This window comes from Syngnathus typhle, linkage group LG11 (assembly GCF_033458585.1).
Source record: "Syngnathus typhle isolate RoL2023-S1 ecotype Sweden linkage group LG11, RoL_Styp_1.0, whole genome shotgun sequence".
In the NCBI taxonomy this organism is placed as follows: domain Eukaryota; kingdom Metazoa; phylum Chordata; class Actinopteri; order Syngnathiformes; family Syngnathidae; genus Syngnathus; species Syngnathus typhle.
The window spans coordinates 10,422,339-10,441,706 of NC_083748.1; the positions used below are offsets into that span (position 1 = coordinate 10,422,339).

A 19,368-nucleotide genomic window follows, 5' to 3' on the forward strand; every position below is an offset into this window, starting at 1 on the left:
CTGTAGCTGCAACCTGGCAGATGAATTCTGAACAGTTCCAAATACTATTCAGCATTACCATAAACCTTCAGACTTCTGCTCGAAAGAAAAACAAAAGACTCAAAAGAAACTACAAGAACAACTTTATCAAATGCACTTTAAATGTGAAAGTTGTGTGTTTATCTTGGTTCCTCTCCTTTATATTACGAAAAAAAAACCTTGGTATTTGAAGAGGGATGACTTGTTCTATACAATGTCTCTCCTTCAGTAGCAATCGCTCGTCTTTTGAGTTATTCATGATGGGGTGTGTAGATTTTTTTCAATGCACTGGAAATGCTCTGGTTCAGTGATTGACACTGCAATACTGTCCTATTCCTTTTGATGGGATTAAATTGTCATGACCTCTCAGATATGGAAATCGAGGCACGGATCAGAGGCTTCGGAAATGTCAACATTATTAAATTGTGAGACCAGTTAAAGGCGTAGTTCACACAGTTGCCAGGCAATTATTTCAAGGGAGGCCTGGTAGAACAACTGTTACCTGACCCACTATAGAAAGTCTCATTATTCTTGATGCCTGTACAAAATAGACACCAAGACAGGGGCATTATCCCACATCAATAGAAATAAGGTAGTTAATGGCATTAATTGATCATTTGTTAATTTCTCATATCAGTCCATGTCCATCGACATCTTTCTTTTGTTTTAGCCTCAAAGAAATAATAATAATAAAAGTCCGTTAGATGGCATATACATTTAACTTGAATTGAACTACTGAACAAGGGTTTCCAATAAGTTAACCTTTCTATGATATTCGATTTTAAAGACCAGGAGATGATGCTCAGCTGATTTATTTGTGTTACGTATTTGTGGTTGTAATTTACAGTGGTGTAGAACTTCATCACATTGACAGTTGACTATTTTGGCTGCTTTATTGAGCTATGCACCCTAATTTACCCTAACCCTAACCCCCCACCCCCCATTATGCACCCAGCAGCATGACAGATTGAATCTTTCGGCATTCACTGTGCAGATACAAACAAAAACGACTGTGCCTTCAATTCTTTTCCAAGCTCAGTTACGGGACATCTGGTAGAATTGGAGGGGGGCGCATAGTGAGCGCTTTGCTCTGTTCTGCTCCCCTGTTGGAGGTAGGAGGGGTTACAGTGACGCGGTGGCTGCTCCAACGGTACCCGCGGCGGCTCTTTCTGTGACCAGAGCTGAGAGCTCAGCATCTCTCTTGTCAGCGGCACTTCCAGCGCCAGACAAGTAGGCGCATTTTTCCTCGCCGCACTCCTAAGAGGAAGAGGCAAAATCCGGGAAATTACCGAGGTCTACTGAGCAAAGCAGAAGACTCTCATTTCCCCCCAAAACTCTGCAAAGATGAACATAGGCTGCGTCATCGCGGCGTGCACCTTGTTCGCCGCAGCATCCTCGGTAAGATGAGTTAATTGCTAAATGTGTTGTGGGAGTGCTGCACTGGTGCGGTGCATGAGAGAAGCCATGGAACGAGCACTTTTTTTTTTTTTTATCCCGCAGTGCCACTGATGCGCCAAAAATTAAAAGCAGCCCGAGTGTCGCGCGGGTTTACTGTCGGGAAGATTTTATTATAGGTGGTCGAACCAGGGTGAAAAAGTCACTGGCAACTCTTCTCGTTTAGCTTGTCTTTCGGCAACGCTGAGCTGCAGAAAGGATTTTTTTTAAATGGGCTCCTTGTTCTGTTACGGCTGATGGTGTCACCAACTCGGGCCACGCACATTTACGCACCGCCGTGTCCTTATTTAGTATTGAACTTTTAGGTCGGTCGTGGTTGTTGGATATCCGTATGTTTATTTCTAGGGCAAAGCATCACTCGTGACAACGCTTTTATTGCCAATCAGACCAAATGCTTAGTGCGTGTCACCGACCACTTTGTTAGGTACACCTGCACATTCTTATCCATTGCAATGTCTAATGCTCCGTTTTGGACACTGCCTAAGCATTTCTTGATCTGCCAGTTACTGCATCAGTACACCATCAGCATCATTTCTTAAAATAAAACGAGAATGTGTTTATTATTTGTAGACTGTTTTTTCCCCAACATTCAAGGCTCTATTTTACATTACAGAAATCTCACTGCACACAACCAAACAAATATTGTCACCGACTATTTTATTTCTACAGATACATGGAAAAAATATTACTTCATTTGTATAATAAATCATATTTGATTGGTTAATTCCCCGTGGCACACCTGATGGTCTCTTGCAACACACTATATTCTGCAGGCCAGTGGTTGGGAATCAATTAGGAAAAAAGTTTCGGTTTAACTCCACACATGATTATAATGACAATGGTAAATAAATGCCTATCTTGATATATTGTCTGGTTTGCATGAATGTGAAAGCTGAGAAATACAATTTCATATTAGGGTCTCTGTTGTCTCATATGTGCACATATGTTTGACCTTCTCTTATGAGCATCTCCCGTGAGGCATTGGGCACCACGCTTGTCTTTTTCATCACATGGCAATGAAGATGAAGGTTGTAATAGTGATAACGATCTTCAAGATCATGTACTTGCATGTTTTAGGAGGAAATGTCACCCTGGTTGGGTCAAAGTTTTAGCAGAGTACCGTAATTTTCGGACTATAAGTCGCACCGGAGTATAAGTCGCACCAGCCATAAAATGCCCCAAAAAGTGAAAAAAAACCCATATATATGTATATAAGTCGCTCCTGAGTATAAGTCGCCACCCCCCCCCCCCACCCAAACTATGAAAAAAACCGCGACTTATAGTCCGAAAATTACGGTAGTCTAACGACACAATGTTTTTGATAATACCAGCCTGAAAAAGACTATGAAATGACTCGCTGAAACTGCAAGATAATTTGCTGATGCTTAACGGTTCATTTTCTTTCACAGGGGAGTAAGACGGGCCTGTCCGTAAAACCTCCGTGCAGGTCAGGCTTCTCCCAGAACTTCTACACAGTGATAGTTCCCAGGGTTGCGCTGCACGGCCAGAACATTCTCAAAGGTACGTTTACTGCTGGATCTCAATTATTGACTTGTTTTTTTTCCCTTTGCATCATCCTCCTATAGAAATTGATTGAGTGTGGGTCTTCTTCACATGTTGAACCTATGTGCGAGACTTTTGTTTGTTATGCTGCAATGTTGAAAGTTGTGATTGTGTATTGTAAACTCTAAAAGGTGTGGATACTGAGTTGCAACAATGGGTTCAGAATGTATTTTTCCCCTGTGCGCCCGTTGTCATTTCTTATCGATTTGTGTCCAAACCTGAAAGAAGTCGAGTATTTTACAATGTGTAATGAGACATTTTCCAAGTAATGTCTTTTGGGTTTTTGCAGGCAATGCACTTCTGTTTTCATTTGCTCCATTTCTGTTCAGAGCAGCCAGTGTTGTGCATCCATCGTGAGGTTCATTCCTGCCATGAGAAATTATGCTGCATTTTCTCCCGCATGCCTCTTCTATGTATTGGTGAATCTGCTGTAATAGAAAAATCCATCTCTGCTGCAGCCAAGAGTTCTAGACCGTATAACTGAGAGATGCTTCCATTTTTTTTTTCTTTAAATTTGGCCAGGGTATGAAACTACCGAAGAAGCATCCACTATTTTTGGCTCATGTAAAAGTTTGCACGAGGGGCTTTTTGTTTGAAGTCATGTTGGTGACATTTGGGTCAAAGGATATTTTGCTGTTGTGATGCTAGTGATGCTAATATTTTCAGTCCATTTTTGTCTTGTTAAAATGAAAAATGCCAAGAGAATTTTTCGTCACATTGCAATAGCAGCTGACATGAGGGTCTTTCAGCTTCCACTGGAACAATCGAATTATGCTGTTTGTTTTGTTATTTTGGAGGGAGGGAAAGAACCACAGCGGCCTCGGGGCTGACACTTTCTGCCTGTTTAGAAATGGGCCAAGGTCTCTTTATTGCCGCAGACATTTTGAACCCAAGTCAAATACATTCGCGATTCCCGTGATGTATGGCGGCCGCTATCTCGCAACCATGCCGCCCTCCAAATCGTCCACTCGTCTGGCTCCGGCAGTGTCGGTCGTCGTGCGATGATTAATGTACACTCGCTCGATTTACCAAAGCCCTGCCTTCTGTATGCTAGTACGCTAAGCGAGAGGAATCCTTTATTTAACACGGCTTCACTGCACGTAGTATAACCTGAAACTGTCAGCTTTCAAGAAAACAAATGGATCAGCTGTGTTGGGTTTTCGGCCGCTACGGCGCTTGTGAGCAGGTTGCGGGACCGCTAGAGACCGAGGCTGTTGTGTCCCCGGAGAAAATGGCAGTGAGCGTTTGTGGGAAGGACCAAAGGGTTGTGGCCCAGCAGGCACACTGTGAACCAGGTTTCTGTTTCCAGTCACATCGGGGCCTCACGCTGCGGTGAAATGGGACTTGTTTTGTCATGTGTGGGCGCTGTGGATACGAGTACATTATGTTTCTTGAGTAGGACTAATTGAGCGTTATTCTGCATTCATTCTTGGCGTGATCTTGTGTGATTAAACACAATGTGTCATGTGCTGTGCATTTGCTTTGGGTTCACAATGGTATTGCAACTCTTGGGCCTTTCTTAATCCATTGCGCCGGTGTGTTTGGGAGATCTTTAATGAACGCTGCCGTAAATTCTCCCACGGTAAACATCATCAAAACGTCTTCATTTTAGCAGCGGGGGACAAAGTTGGAGCATAACAACGATGAAAAATTAAGAATACAAATTTGGTTGCCACGAAGGGTTCTCGGGCAACCTCTGGAAGAAAATGGAGCAGTCTTGAGTTTTAGTACAAGCAAGAACAAAATGAGCATTCAACAAAATCTTGTGTCAAAAATCTTTATTTTTTTTTTTCCCTTTCTGTAGCGTTTGAAGAGAACATGTCCCATTCAGCTATTTTACTTGACTTGTTGTTGAAGTTCAAAAGCCATTCATACGCATTTGAGGTCCATAAAACCTTTTTGTTAAATTCACTGAAAAGAACAAAAAAAAAATCCCGGCACTTCCACTAAGTTGTTCTGAATAAATCATCTTATGCTGCGATGGAGACGTTTGACTGTGAGCTGGAACAGGACGGGAGCAGGAGGTGGCGGTACACAGGCAACCCACAAAGAAGTTGAATTGGAGTTGTGGTTAGGGCAGATTCCCGCTGTGGTGAGATAAGCCATGAAAAGAAATATTCCAATGATTTCACAGCGCTGTGTAAACCATCACCACCCTCCAAGAGCTGGACGGACACCTTATCTTGCTCTCTCTCTTTTCTTGCTTGCTTCCTAACACCAATTTGCTCTCTCTCTCTCTGTCTCTCTGTCTCTCTGTCTCTCTGTCTCTCTGTCTCTCTGTCTCTCTGTCTCTCTGTCTCTCTGTCTCTCTGTCTCTCTGTCTCTCTCTCTCGCTCGCACGCACGCACAATGACTCACACACACCTTCCAGAACTTTGTCAGTGTCAGAAGTTTCACCTGACAGAGCTCTGTATCCTTCACAAGCCTTCTAATACACTTTCAACATGATGCCTTACTAAAACTTGATTTACATTTCTTACACAAACTTTCGAGTATGGTGTTTTGGAAATGGAACAGGGAAGGTGTTCAGTTTTTTTTTATATTGTAGAACTTGGAGGGAAATTCTATTTTTGCCACCAATTGAAAATGATTTAAAATGAAACCATAAAACAAGAGGATGGTTAGTGACCCCGCGCCTCCTAGCTCCGGCAGTGAGTGGATGAGAATAAACGTGTGGCTATTTTGAGCGGCTACCTCACCCTCATTCGTTGACTGCACCCGTCACAGTACAGTAATGTATAGACATCACTGGCGTGCATATGACTTGACAACTCCTTGCAAAAATCTCCATGACTCCAGTGGGCCTTTAGAACGGATTTAGAAGACTGTAGGAAGTGGGAAATCAGCTCTGTCCCTTTATTTGCTCTTTCGATCTGCAGCGATGAAGTAGGTGTCCCTCTTTACTGGCCTCATCCCAGCGCTTTTGATTTATTGCCTTTTTACCGTACTATTATTAACTGCTTCCACTTTTGCAGGGTAAAAGAACAGTACAGTACAGAAGATAAATTTAAGTAGGATCATGACCCCAACAGCTAAACACTTCAGTGTGGTTTTCCTATTGTTTGGTGCCGTCTCTAGAAGTTGCTTTCACAAAATGACTCGCTACGTGACCCCAATTAGACTATACAAGGAGAATCTGGCATGGAGCCATATCTGCTTTGCAACAGCCCGCCGTCCGGCTCCAAAGCGAGCAAAAGACCGTCGGTCCATAAGTATGTTTGGTCCCAACAACTCTATGTGTGTGTGTGTGCGTGAGCAAAAGAAGGTTTGGAGGGATTATGTGTCTATGCATGTGATAAGCGGGATGCTATTTTGCCTTTGACTCCTGAAGGTCTCTCTTGTCCTTCAGAGAGTCTTTCATCTCTGCAGCCAGGACCAGCGGTCTGTCGTGAGGCGATAGAATACAGGTAGCGATGATGAGCTGCATCATTTCTCTTTCTCTTGTTAGCCTTGGTAGCAAAGCAGACTGTGTTCCTGGCTTTAACCAACTCTCTGCCTCATGACACGCGTGTGGAGCCAAATGCATCTAGCAAGCCACCCAAGCTATGCTACAATATTCCTCTCTCTTGTGTAGTGGCTTTCTCTGTGTGAGCGAAAACAAATTGCAATACCGTAGTTTGCTTATGTGATGAAAGAAAACAACGCATTTCTATACCACTTGTGCTCATGAGGGTCCATTTTCTATTCCGGACAATCTATGTATCAAAGTTGTGCAAAGCTGAGAGCCAGCTCTCTTTAGTTTAGCGTAGGTAAGCAAGGCCGTATGGAAATAGAATTAATTCCTCTTCTGTGGACTGCTGCAACAACATCAAACATGACATTTGTGTAGCGCTTTTGTGCACGGGGCTGTCCATCAACCAAGGTCTTTCTGTGTGAAGAAAACCTTGTGAATCTCAAACTAGTTCCTCCAGTGGGCGCCTGCTGAATTCTTTAGAATTATAAAGTTTTACCTCATGCACTTATTTGTATCATTTTGACCTTTAGCTCTTCAAGATATTCACACAGCAGCTGTCTTTCAAAAAAAAAAACATGTCGGGGGTCTTATATAAGATTCAGTAAATATACTTCACAAAAGACTAAAAAGATGACAACTTAAAAGGGTTAATAACGCCACCTGATTGCTGTTGCACTTTTCCCACCAAAATAGATGCGAGCCAATAGTGCCTCTGAATCGTGACCTTCAAATGGAGGTAAATGGAGCCTCCAGCCTGCATCTGCAAAAAGATTGTGAGGGAAATCATGAAGCAATTATATGAAAAAGGCAAGGACTAGCTAGCTCTGATGCTGCCAAAACTGGAGTCACTGGCAAGGGAATGAAGACTGTGTTGAAGAGGAAATTAAAGGCGTAATCGTTCATTAAATGGGATAAATGTGAGTTTCTTTCATGTTTCTTGGAAACAAATTATATAGCTTGTTTTGATCACACAGGGGCACAAACGATAAGTCGTATCATTTCACGTGAATACTTTCTGCATTATTATTATTTTTTTGCTATTGATCAAGCTAGCCCTAAATCAATTTGTATTTGCGCTCTGCATCTGCGCATCCGAACGATCGGTTGCCTTGATTAAGATTATATTGGCTTTTTTTTTTTGTTGCGGCATAAAAACAAATCACGTTCCCACGCGGAGACCTCTGTGTCACCTTTTTGGCTTTAAAAAGAACCTGTAATCTTCCAGTTCATTACCAAAGGTTTTCACCGCCGCCTTGGACAATAGGATTTACACACAACTAAACATAAATCGGCTTTTCTGGATAAAGTGGTGTTTTGTCATCTTAAATTATTCACTGGCGTACAATCCTTTCTGTATGACCTGTTTTTGCGACGCTTACTCGTGGATTATCGGATTGGTAATTATTAGCCTATTAGTTGACTCAACCCTATAAAGAAAAGCGAAAACAAGACCCCAAATTCTCAATACCTGCATTGATTTAAAAATAAGGGCTTCTCCTATTCAGAATAGGAATGTAAACCACAAATTGTTTACTTTACCAGCAATAATGTGTCAATAATTTAACGTCACCCCAGACAGCTTGTCAACAAAGCGCATTCATAGCTGTCGATTTGTATTTATGACGGTCTAGGCGAAAGGCAGCCGGCCGACACAAAATAAAACGTTTACTGCTTAGTGAAGATGAAGTGACATAAAAAAAAAAAGAGCAAGAGAGAGAGCTTATGCATTCAGTATTCGGTGAACAACATTTTTGTGTAGCTTGTATCGGACCTGACGTAATGGTGGAAAGTCTCAGGTACATCGTTTTGGTATGATCACTTGACACCTCATTCGTTTTCACAGGAGAAAAGTTTGGGATATTCAAAGATGAAAAATAATAAAAATAAAATCGATGCAATGAATTCTGTGGATTTGTTTGTGTTTAATGTCAGCACATTATCCTAAATGGAGAACTTAAAGGATTATAGACCGGCAGAATGATCCAGCCGTCAATCTTGAAGCTAATTAGTGAGCAATGCAGAAGAATGTATCAGAGAATGACACATGAGGGCACACAAGCACTAGATTTTGAACAAGCGTCCATTTATAATTCAAGTAATAAGACAGTAAACATTGCAAACAAGATTTCTTTTAGCGCTTCATAGAATGAATGGGGAAATATTTTTTGAGCAGAAGCACAAGTTAGATGCAGTAATCCAGTAAATGATACTCCAGGAGATGCAGCAAGGAAGAATACCATGAAAAAAGTCACTACTCTGACTGTAGAAAAGAAAAAGATAGCGACAAGTGCAACATAATTATAATGTCAAAAATGTCCCAGTGTCCTATAGGTGTAAAAAAAAAAAGAGTGGTTTCTATTTTTCTATTGTGAGGAAGCCTGGAAATTGCAAAAGAGACAACCTACATTTTTGATTGAAATACAAATCAATAGAGTCCTTGTTTTCGCTTCCAATACGCGCTGCCGGAACCCAACGGTAGCATCGATCTTGACTTCAGAGGAATCAGTTTTTCCCTCCTGTCTTGTTTTGTCGCTTGGCGCGCCTCTCTTCCACTCTCATTCTCCGACTCTTGTCTATCGTCTTTGTAGCCTGCAAGCTTTTCAGATAAGAATAATAGCTCTGCGAACTCCTGGAGAAGAGAAACGCGGAGGTGGAGGAGGGGATGGTGCCCCCGTGACAGTGTTTACGTTCCGCACCACAGCAGTAAGACAGAAGAGAACGTCTTACTAACTATGGCCTCCAGGAAAAAGATGCCATCTGATTGCTATAAACTGCAATTTAGCCTGGGTAGACAAACGCTCAATGTGAAGGATTGGCATGGCAACTACTGCAAAGTAAAGCGTGGAAAAATAACTTTTCATTCTTTGTACATGCAATAAGTTGGAAGTATCCAACCCAACCCAAATGTACTGTTCTTTCATGTAATAATCTGGCACATTGTCGTCTCAGACTAGACAAGATCTTCAAATCGCTCCCTGTGAGAACGTTTCTCTTTTAAATTGAGTCATGACAGTGAGAGATTTACAACCCGGGTAAATTGATCATTAAATTCATCGCTGCGTAAAGCACTTTAGCATCAAGGCTCATGCTCAAAATGACAAGTCGGAATTGGCACATACAGTTCGTGAAATATGCCTTCCGCGAGCGCTATGGAATACTTGGGCGTTTGTTAAAAGGATTGAGAGCTGGTTGCATTTTCAATGCATCAATTTGCGTCTGAGCTCCCACGTGTAGCATTTTGATTTGCAAGCCACAGGTTAGCGGCTTAACAGGCGCTCGTCTTTTCAAATGGAGCCATCTGAATTCCAACCAGAGGATAAAGCTTTGAACAGCCCTCTAAAGGTACCATTAGAGAATAGAGAGTAAATGTCTTGCTTGAATGCGTACTGCTTCCTCTGCAGAGCAACGGGCCGGGCCGCCCACCATCCATGCAGATCTGCTGGGCTTCCTAATTCCATCTGGCGATTCACCGAGGTGCTTTTTTTTTTTTTTCTTTCTTTGACTCCATCAAACCATCCAATTATTATGCATCACTGTGACTTTGGTAATGGTCTCACTCTGTTAGTCCTGAGGCTCGGGTCACGTTGAGACTCTGTCAAGCTCATTAGCGCGGTGTGACCCGGTGCTGCAAGACCATTGGCGTCCGACAGCATGTTCAACAAAGTAGGGTTGGCATAATACATGAACATCTCTGGGTTTCTCTGATAGCATCGCGAGTGACATTTGTATTTTGCGCTAATGGTTAGCACTTTCTACGGTAACGTAAATTGTGCTTAGGCTTGCAGAAGACTGAGTAGACTTGAGATTTCTGTTCAACAATCACAGCGACGTTAGACGAGAATGATTGTGGCATGTCCTTGATGGCCACGACATGCAAGAGGGTGTACCCAGCATGACGCTGATGACATCAGTCCACTGATAGTGAAGTTTCTTGATGTTCACGGGGAGACAAAATGAAAGGATGTGTCTCAGCGTCGTCATATTTTAATGCTACAGCATAATTTAAAGCGTCGTAATCTTTAATGATCCAAAGCGAAAGCTGCTTCAAGGGAGTTGCTGTAATTGTTTGTTTTGGGGTCATGTGTCACCCACACTGCCCCGCCCCCCTTATCCACCCTTCTCCAGTGGATTTTTTATTTTTTTAATCAATCGAGGCACCTCAGTGTGGTTACGGGCTGCTGCCAGTTGCCGATCACTGGCCTAGTGACATCATGATGGGTTTTGCATCATTAGCTGACAAGCAAACCATGACAACATTGACGGAAAAAACATTCTCGTTATATATTAAGACTTTGTCATGTTCTCCAAGGCCCTGAAATCAAATATAAATCCACGTCACAGCTAAATCCAGGCTCGGTGTGATAACTTAATTAGTGTTTAGCCTTTGCTTGCTTCCGAATGGGGTGACAATACAAAATAACCACACAACTTGTCCTATGAATACACTTAATGCGCGCTTGATTTTGCTTTGAAAATGTTCTTTGAATCCCGACCGCCTGCCACCTCCCTCCCCCAGAGTCGTTATTATGCCGAAGCTTCTGAATGTTTGAACGGCAACCAACTACAAGCAGGCAGAATGCGTTGCCAAATTTGAATAAAAATCATGTAAAATGCATTTTAAAAGGTGTGATTGATTTTGGGGCGCGAGTCTTCATTTAAGTACCATCTCACGCGCGCACACACACACTCACACCGTCGCACACACGATTTATGAACCGTTGTCATTCAAATTGTTAGGAGAGAAGTTAGCTGCTGACTTAATGAACTCTTTTCCTCTTTTACCTTCTCGCTGTCTTCATCTGCTGACTTTTAGCTCCAATTTGCAGTCTGGCTGTGTCTGTGTTGCTTCTTTACAGCTTTGGCGTATGCAGCCCGAAGCTCTTTCTGAACTTATCTCCACACTCTCGAGATTGGATATCTCATTTTAAGGAGAAGTGGAGCAATCAGGGGATGAGATGTTGACAAGTGTCTATCGGTTTCAGTGTTTTTGCAAAATATTTAAAACGTGGTGGATATCATTATGAGGATGCTTTTTCCTTCTCTGGGTTTTCCTCCTCAGGTTTTAATATGTATTTTTTTTTTTTTTACCTCAAACATAAGTCAGAACCCTTGCAGGCTGCATTCTAAATACCGTCAAGGCTGGAGGGAAAGCAACATGAATTTTAATGAATTATTAAAGCGGATTATTTATTTACTTCATCTGCAGCCTGAGCCACCTAACTGCCAAAGCACTTTTTTGAACCTGTGGCAAATTTGTATGCATAATTTATTCTCGTGGCTGAAGATTTTCTTTATGCTGTCTTCTTTAGTCATTTCTCAGTACTACACCTTTGGGAATCATCCCGCTGGACTTTTGCTGTAACACTAATGGACTTTGATTGTACATTGCATTCCATCCAAGAAGCGATTGCTTTGGAAAGGACAATTAGCTGCGTTTGTTTTGTGGCGACTGTGTGGTGCACCTGAATGTGATTTGGCTTTGCTTAAAATGACGACATTGTGGTCTATCAAGTGGTATTGTTCTGGTCCTGGTGAGTGACTGGATGCCAAGTGTGTCTGTGTCTGCGTGTGTGTGTGTTAGACGATGTTGGCTGTGGAGAATAGGAGACCTGCCAGCTTGCGAGACTCTGACGCACTGCAGATGAACCGAGCCTCCATCCGTTCACATGGCACTCTTGATGGTGCAATGACGCTTTCACCTCAGTGTGTGTGTGTGTGCGTGTGTTAGCTGTTGTGCACAGTATAATTCCAAAGCATTGAGTGGATGGAAATGATAAAGTCTTATACATGACTAGATTATCTAAAGTTTAGATTCTAAACTTCATGAGACTACAACACTGAATTCACTGAAGTTTTAATAAGAGACCCAAATGATAAACATCATTATTTATAAACAGTGCCTCAGTTCATTAATGGCACATAACGCATTAAGCGTCAATAGAAAGCTGACAGACATGCTGATGAAGAGATATGCAAGGTTAACCGTTGAACATTTCACGCTTCCATTTCAACATTTCACACCTATTTGTCACGAGGACAAAGTGGCACGGCTTGTATCTCATTTGCGCACGTATATTGTTTCACACTCGCATTCACTAGCTTGGCAAATGTGTGTGTATATATATATAGATGTATTTTTTTTAGCAATGCTGGTTCACTCGTGTTCAATTTTATTTACGGAATTAAAATACATTGAGAAAATTTTGAATTAAACATGTCTATTTAAGCGTTTATTTGACATACACTGGCAATGTTTTAGGCTGTTCTGTGTGCCTAAATCAACCATTCTCAACTGGTGAGTTTATGGAACTGTTTTGGGCTGTCAAGACAGGCAGTAAAAATTTGAAGGTGCTCCTCGGGTTTCAAATTTACGGACATACAAAATTTCATTGGTATAGACGTTGAGGGTAAGAATGCATTATGTGGTTCCAATTGTCTTGGAATATGATGTACGGATGTTTTCAAAAGTTATCTGAACACAGAACATTTTCTTAATTGTTTTTAATTTCTATAAAAGTGGGTGGTGACTTAGCTTCAACAAGTGGGCCCCCCCCCCCATGTGATGAGTTGAGAACCAATGTGCAAAACTATAATTGGATGGATTTTGTTGGATTTATTGGGGGGGGGCCTTTGAAGCACTTATTTGTACACTCGCACATTTTAAATAGAGGATGGGAAAAAAGTGTGGCTCCGCTAATATTGGCGTGGGGATCATTTTATTTGAATATTAATTTATTCACAAACAGTATGGCATAAGACTGAAATGAACATGCAAATATATGCAGCATAAACATGCTTCCAGCAAATATTGCTCTGCCTGTCAATATCTTGATCTTGAAGCCATATTTTGAATACAAGATTAGAAATCTTCTTTTTTTTTTTTTAAATTCAATGCTATGCACCCTGTAAGGGCAAAACATTATGAATTTCCAAACTAATTATTGTAGGAAAGTTAAGAGAAAGACTATAAAGTTAAATGCAAACAACAATAAATAAGATGATCTAAATAATATTCATAATCCTGAGGAAGTGAACTACCGTAATTTTCGGACTATAAGTCGCGTTTTTTTTCATAGTTTGGGTGGCGGGGCAACTTATACTCAGGAGCGACTTATACTCAGGAGCGACTTATATACATATATGTTTTCTTTCACTTTTTTGGGCATTTTATGGCTGGTGCGACTTATACTCCGGTGCGACTTATACTCCGGTGCGATTTATAGTCCGAAAATTACGGTAGCAACCTGTCCCAATTACCGCAAATATATTTCAACATACAGAATCTTTCTGTTCATGCCCCACACCATGCAAGATCGGTCACGTAATAGAAGTTGATTGAAAAATTCCTTTGGCTTTTGTGCGGCTTCCAGCTGGTCTTTCACCTCAGCCCTCTGACATTCTCCGACCAATCAAGCCAATGGGATGCATGTCTCATCCTTTTCGCGTGTGCTCTCTATGGCTATAGAATGAAGTTGTTTGATGTGTGAGCCCGGCGACTGTGCTGAGCACAGTGCTTTGGTCCTACGCTGGCCTCCCAGAGGCGTGTGTGGGGGTATGTGTGTGTTGTTGCGAGGATGGGGGGGGTTCACCTCCATGCTGCTCGGCCCTGGATTTTGCTTTGAAGTGCAACTGGAAGGTTAACTGCTGACAACGCTGCATAATGGCTTCCTCGGGTTGTTATGTTGCGGAAAAGTGTTGTCGAACACTTTATTGAAAATGCTGCTTAATCACATCAAGCTGAGCTGAGCTGAACGATGCAGTTCTCTGCTTATATAGTCGACATCGTCATCAGAAGCGAAGCGTTGCTTTTGCTGACGCTCGTGCGATGCTCTGATGTTGTGATATGTGAGAAATTCAGAGATGAGTCTCCGCAATCATGTGATTTACATGAGCCAAGGATTTACGCTGGTGTTAAGAGTAACCAGTAAGAGGCAGCATGGTGCTTCAGGGCATACGGAAAAAACATAGAACAACAAAGACGCCGGATTTAAAAAGACGTTTCACATGGATCTTATCTGCTAACTACCTCATGGTGGCTTTTCCTTTTCTAAATCTTTTGTGGTGAACGACGAGGAGGATAAATGCAAACGCTAAACTGTCAGCATGAGATTTAAAGACATCAGATAATGAGGCCTTGCTGACTTTAGTCAGAAGGGAGAACCCAAGCTCACAACTGGTGTCGTAGCTCGAAATCCTAACACTTTAGCTCATGTATTAAGTAACCAAGCATGGCATGCCCCTTATATCAATTTAGTCCCGGGATGTCATTTTTCTTCGCTCCGTACTTTTTGACATTCACAGCCCTCATTATTCTTCCTTCTCGTCTGCGCCATGGCCTCGCGTTTTTTTTCCTTTCTTTATTTGAACCTTTCTGTAAAGCCGCCCACTGTTTTGTTTTAGTGAATCAAGGCCACAGCAGTGGGGTCTGACAGGCTCCTCCATCATGCTTGGCCAAGTGATTGATCTTGGGATGGGCTTGTGGAAATTAAGAATCAACAAAACAAAGATGTGTGCAAAACATCTTACGCTTGCCAACTTTTTTTTTTCCCAAGCTGATGTCAGGCAAGACGTGTCTAAGTGGTGGAAGTGCGATGAATTCAATTTGTATTTTGTGTACGGGTTGACTGAAGTGAAACTATTTTCGGGTTGCTCCTCCACTATGGATGTGAGCGACCGCTGTAGAAGCTTTTTAATTTACACTTCTTTAGATTAAGCACCATCATCCAATTAGCATAGATGCCATAGTCCTTTGCAGAAGCTCTGGCTTAATCATTTACGCCGGCCACTGCCAATGTCCATATCAGGCATGGTGTGCTCCTTAGTGCCTCTGCAATTGTATGAATCAATATGGTGCTGAATAAATCACAAAGAGATGAAGGACAGAATTCATTATTAACATTGTGTCAATGCAGCATCTCTCCCTGAATACAGAAGCGCTATTTGAGTTTTTTCCATGGCGTAGCTCCCAAGTTGGTCTTTTTTGGATAGGCCCATATTTGAAATGGGAAACAAATTCCACCACAGGTTGCTTCAGTTTACACAAAGAACGCCACTGATATCCGATGATATTGGGAAATTCAAATAAACTAAAGAGTTCAGATTACAATGAGCCATCGGAAGTCAAATGGGATTCAGGAGGCTGTTGGATCTGCAATTATTTTGGGATTTGATTACATTCCTCCCGCCAGAAGCCGATTTAATTAACAATTTCCTTGGGAGAAATATCTTTACTATAATGAAATAATACTAATGTGTCTAGTCACATTTAGACTTGTGGCATAAAAAACAAATCAAGCAAGTCGACCAACAGGAATTTCTGGTTTGGTTTACTGCTTACACCAGTCACTCACATCCGCTCTTGTGTGGCTTTTGATTTACAGGAAATGTTCCCAGGCAAAACTGTGAACATTTCAACTTCAATTGATGTTGTGTTTTAGACTGCAGGTGAGTGACTCACAATTCCAGTTTAAGTCAAATGTTCAAATAATAGGCAAATGTCTCATGTGAATTCGTCACGAGAACAGTCAGAAAATAGTGGGTAGTAAAGTCTGAGGAGAAAAATAAGGTAATTCTGGGGGAAAACGTTTCTTCGTGTCGCTTTTCTTCTTGTCCCTTTTTTCCTTATTTTCACAACTCTCGTACTTCAGTGCTGTTGTCCATTGTTCATTGATTGATAGTATCAATTCGATACCCTTTTTTTTTGCCACAAAGGCTTCTTGAATTGCACTGCATGTATATTCCGTTAACATACTAAATTATCACACAGACATCTATTCAGTTAGGTTTTATACTGATCAACTATAATATTGGCAGGCTAAATCCAATAATGCAGTCAGTTCTTTTCTTTCATTTTTCTTTTCTCCACACCATAGCACATAAGTCAAATTAGCTGAATCCAGCACGCTGAGTACATAATTTTGTTTTATGCTGTTTTACTTTTCAAAAATGCAACTATTCTATTGTTTCAATTACATACAATTATTTAAATGTTTTAAGAAAACAGAGATCCCATAGCTCTAAAGCTTTGATGAGAAAAAATCAGACAGGTTTACGGTTCCGCACCCAAATATGAGCTAAAAACAGCTGTTGGACCGAACTCAAGAAAAAATGTCACCCAGTGTAAACATTGCTTTCTCAAATGTCACCAAATGTCACAATTAGACCATTCCGAGCATGGTTTCATTTCTGTTCAGACGAGTTTGGTTTTGCGATTAAACCGCTTGTCCTTCTAGCTAGGTCCTATCCTTTCAGGAAACACGACATCCCGGCTGCTCTGAGAATGGAATGCCAATTTCTTTCAGGGTGAATGGAACACTAAATCATTACCCATTAATTGAATTGGAGTTGTACTATTTTTCTCGGTTATTTGCTGGAGCAACGGAATCGCCTCTCATCAACTCGCCAAGAGTGAGAGTTAGAGAGACAGAAAGGATGAGTAAGTAAGGTAATAAAATTCCAGTGTGGTTTGTCCATCTCCGAGCTCCGCACATTAACGGATGTGCCGAGTCCGCCTGTCACTCGGGAATTGGAGTGCACACACAACAATAGCCTTTTCCCTGATGAGGAGCACAGTGCAAGTGGGCTTCAATTTGCTTCTCCTTTCCCACACAGGCTGGCATTCAATAGAGCGTTCCGTATTCAGAGAAAGCATCTCAGGCAAAATAAAGCTCGTGTGGCACAGAGTCTTCTTGTGGCCAAAAAGCTTCGAGCAGCGATGGGACTCTCAGGTTGCACGACCTGACAGAGGCTGATTTAAATCGACGGTTTTCGGAGTTGGGACTTGCTTGGCGAAAACTTTTGAAATTAGAGGATCTTTTTTTGTATGTGTAGTCGTGTATGCAAATGGATCCGTCGTTGCATTTTATTTGTATTTGGGGATCCAATCACTGAATCCGAAAATATTCAAAAATCGTGTGATATATTTTAAGAAGAAGCTCTGAATGTTAGGATTGAATGTGGTTAGTTTAATTCAAATCGATTAACGGTGTCCCGGCAGAAGCTCACCACAGACGGATATTTCAGAAGTTGATTGCAAATGAAAGTTGGGGTTTGAACAACTTGCAGGACTCAGCCATTTTGAAAAAAATGCAACTGTGTGTTTGTGCTGATACGATGCTGCTAATTTCATTTCGAACGAAAAGGGATCTGAATGCAACAGAAACGATTTTCAAACAAACGTTTCTTCAATCAAATGATGCATCTTCGTTTTCATTGATGTAAATAGTATTTTCTTGGTCGCCATTAGTCCTTTCATGTTGCTTATTCCCCTTTTGCTTCATTCTCACAGATAATAATAGCTGATCACAAAGCGTCTGGAATATTCTTTAGTGCAATAATCCAATGCAGCGTCTTCCTCTGTTGCTTTCATTAAGAAAGCTTCCTCTTTTATGTAGATTAGCGCCATTCTCCGTGCTTGTCACCCTTGCACGTTTTCACAAGTGTATGTCTGCCTGTCATTGTACATACAATGTCCACCCTATCACGAGATGGATTTTCAATAGAAAAGGATCCCTTCTCCGCCCTAATCGGATTTGCAGCCTATTTGTATGGCTTATAAAAGCCTTTAGTCTGCCGCTTGGGTTGCTCGTGTTTTTTCGGGGTTTTTTTTTCCTCACCCCCCTTTTTTCACATCATAGATCTTGGAGACAGACACGACGTGAGAGAAAGTAGAGACGAAGGATGGAGACAAAACCGAAGCAGCCGCACGGACAAAGCAAGAGACAGATGGGAAAATATGAAATCACAATTCTGTCATTTCCTCTTTGAATGTGCATTGCTTGGGCACACATACGTAGGTCAAGTAGAAATTAATATGTTATTTGTGATATTAAATCCATGTCAGCTGGTGATAGGTGATTAGGAATTCAAATACGTAAAAGATGAACATTTCCATGTGGACAGTTTTAAAAGCCCAGGCTGACATCCGTTGAAACACAGTTACTACCATTTGATCATCGCTCATTCATTAAGAGTGACATTTTGCCTTGAATTAGATGATTAAAGTTTATATGTGATAAGTCAGAAGAGTTGTGAAATGGGATTAGAGCCATGATCGTATGAAATCAGATCTTCCAAGTGATTCGTGTAAATCTTTTTGCACCTGTATTGCATTTCCACAGCCTTTTTTTTTTTCAAGGGCCCCCTGATGGATAGTGACGCAGTAATTTGGCAGAATGGCACGAAAAGAATAGAGGAGGAAAAAAGGACTGCTGTGGAATCAGCGGGGATGGGGTGCGAGATAATGTTTCATTAGCTTGGGCATTCGTCACTTGGCCCAACATTACTCTCAGCTGTAAGCCTTCTGTCTGCTCGTGTCAGGTAGAGCGAGCTGCTTCGGCAAAAGGGACACCGAGGTTAGCGCAAAACGTAGGCAGAGGGGCTAAACGTTAAACGGAGATGGAACTGAATCTGCACCATTTCACTCTTTCCAAAATGTCTTTTTGGGATATTTATTTATTTGGTTGTTCATTTGTTCCCCCGCCTGTTTATTTATTTATTTATGCTGTCTACTTTATTTGGCAAGTCTTTTTGAAAACAAAATAACATCTAACCGCACAATAGGATCAAATGCAATATGTAAACAGTTGCCTTCCATTTCTTGTTCCGTTTATGACTTCAATCGAGCTCTGATGTGTTCTTAAAGCAGGCATCTAACAAAATGCCGTCTCTATTTTGTAGCAAGATGATGTCGGGGACTGGTCACAGTTTAAACTCGCAGCCACCTTGTGGGGGACGCTCGAGACGAGGAGTATCAAGTTCGTGCAAGGGATGAATAGAAGATTTGATAAAAGTAACAAGTGTGAGCCCACTTTGAATGAGGCTACGTTTGTGTTCCATACTTATGAGGAGGTGTGGCAAGATGGCCCAGAAGGTCAATA

General features: G+C 41.6%; 1 protein-coding gene across 4 annotated transcripts in view; it reads left to right on the forward strand.

Moving 5' to 3' along the window:
- Positions 1-1,139: 1,139 nt before the first annotated feature.
- Positions 1,140-19,368, forward strand: part of cdh4 (cadherin 4, type 1, R-cadherin (retinal)) — a 96,844-nt gene continuing 78,615 nt past the window's right edge. For all 4 annotated transcript variants that reach the window (XM_061292154.1, XM_061292155.1, XM_061292156.1 and 1 more), the window contains exons 1-2: positions 1,140-1,416; positions 2,883-2,994. In XM_061292154.1, coding sequence (XP_061148138.1) covers positions 1,363-1,416; positions 2,883-2,994 — 166 coding nt within the window. In that variant the 5' untranslated portion in view covers positions 1,140-1,362. The remainder of the gene's footprint in view (positions 1,417-2,882; positions 2,995-19,368) is intronic.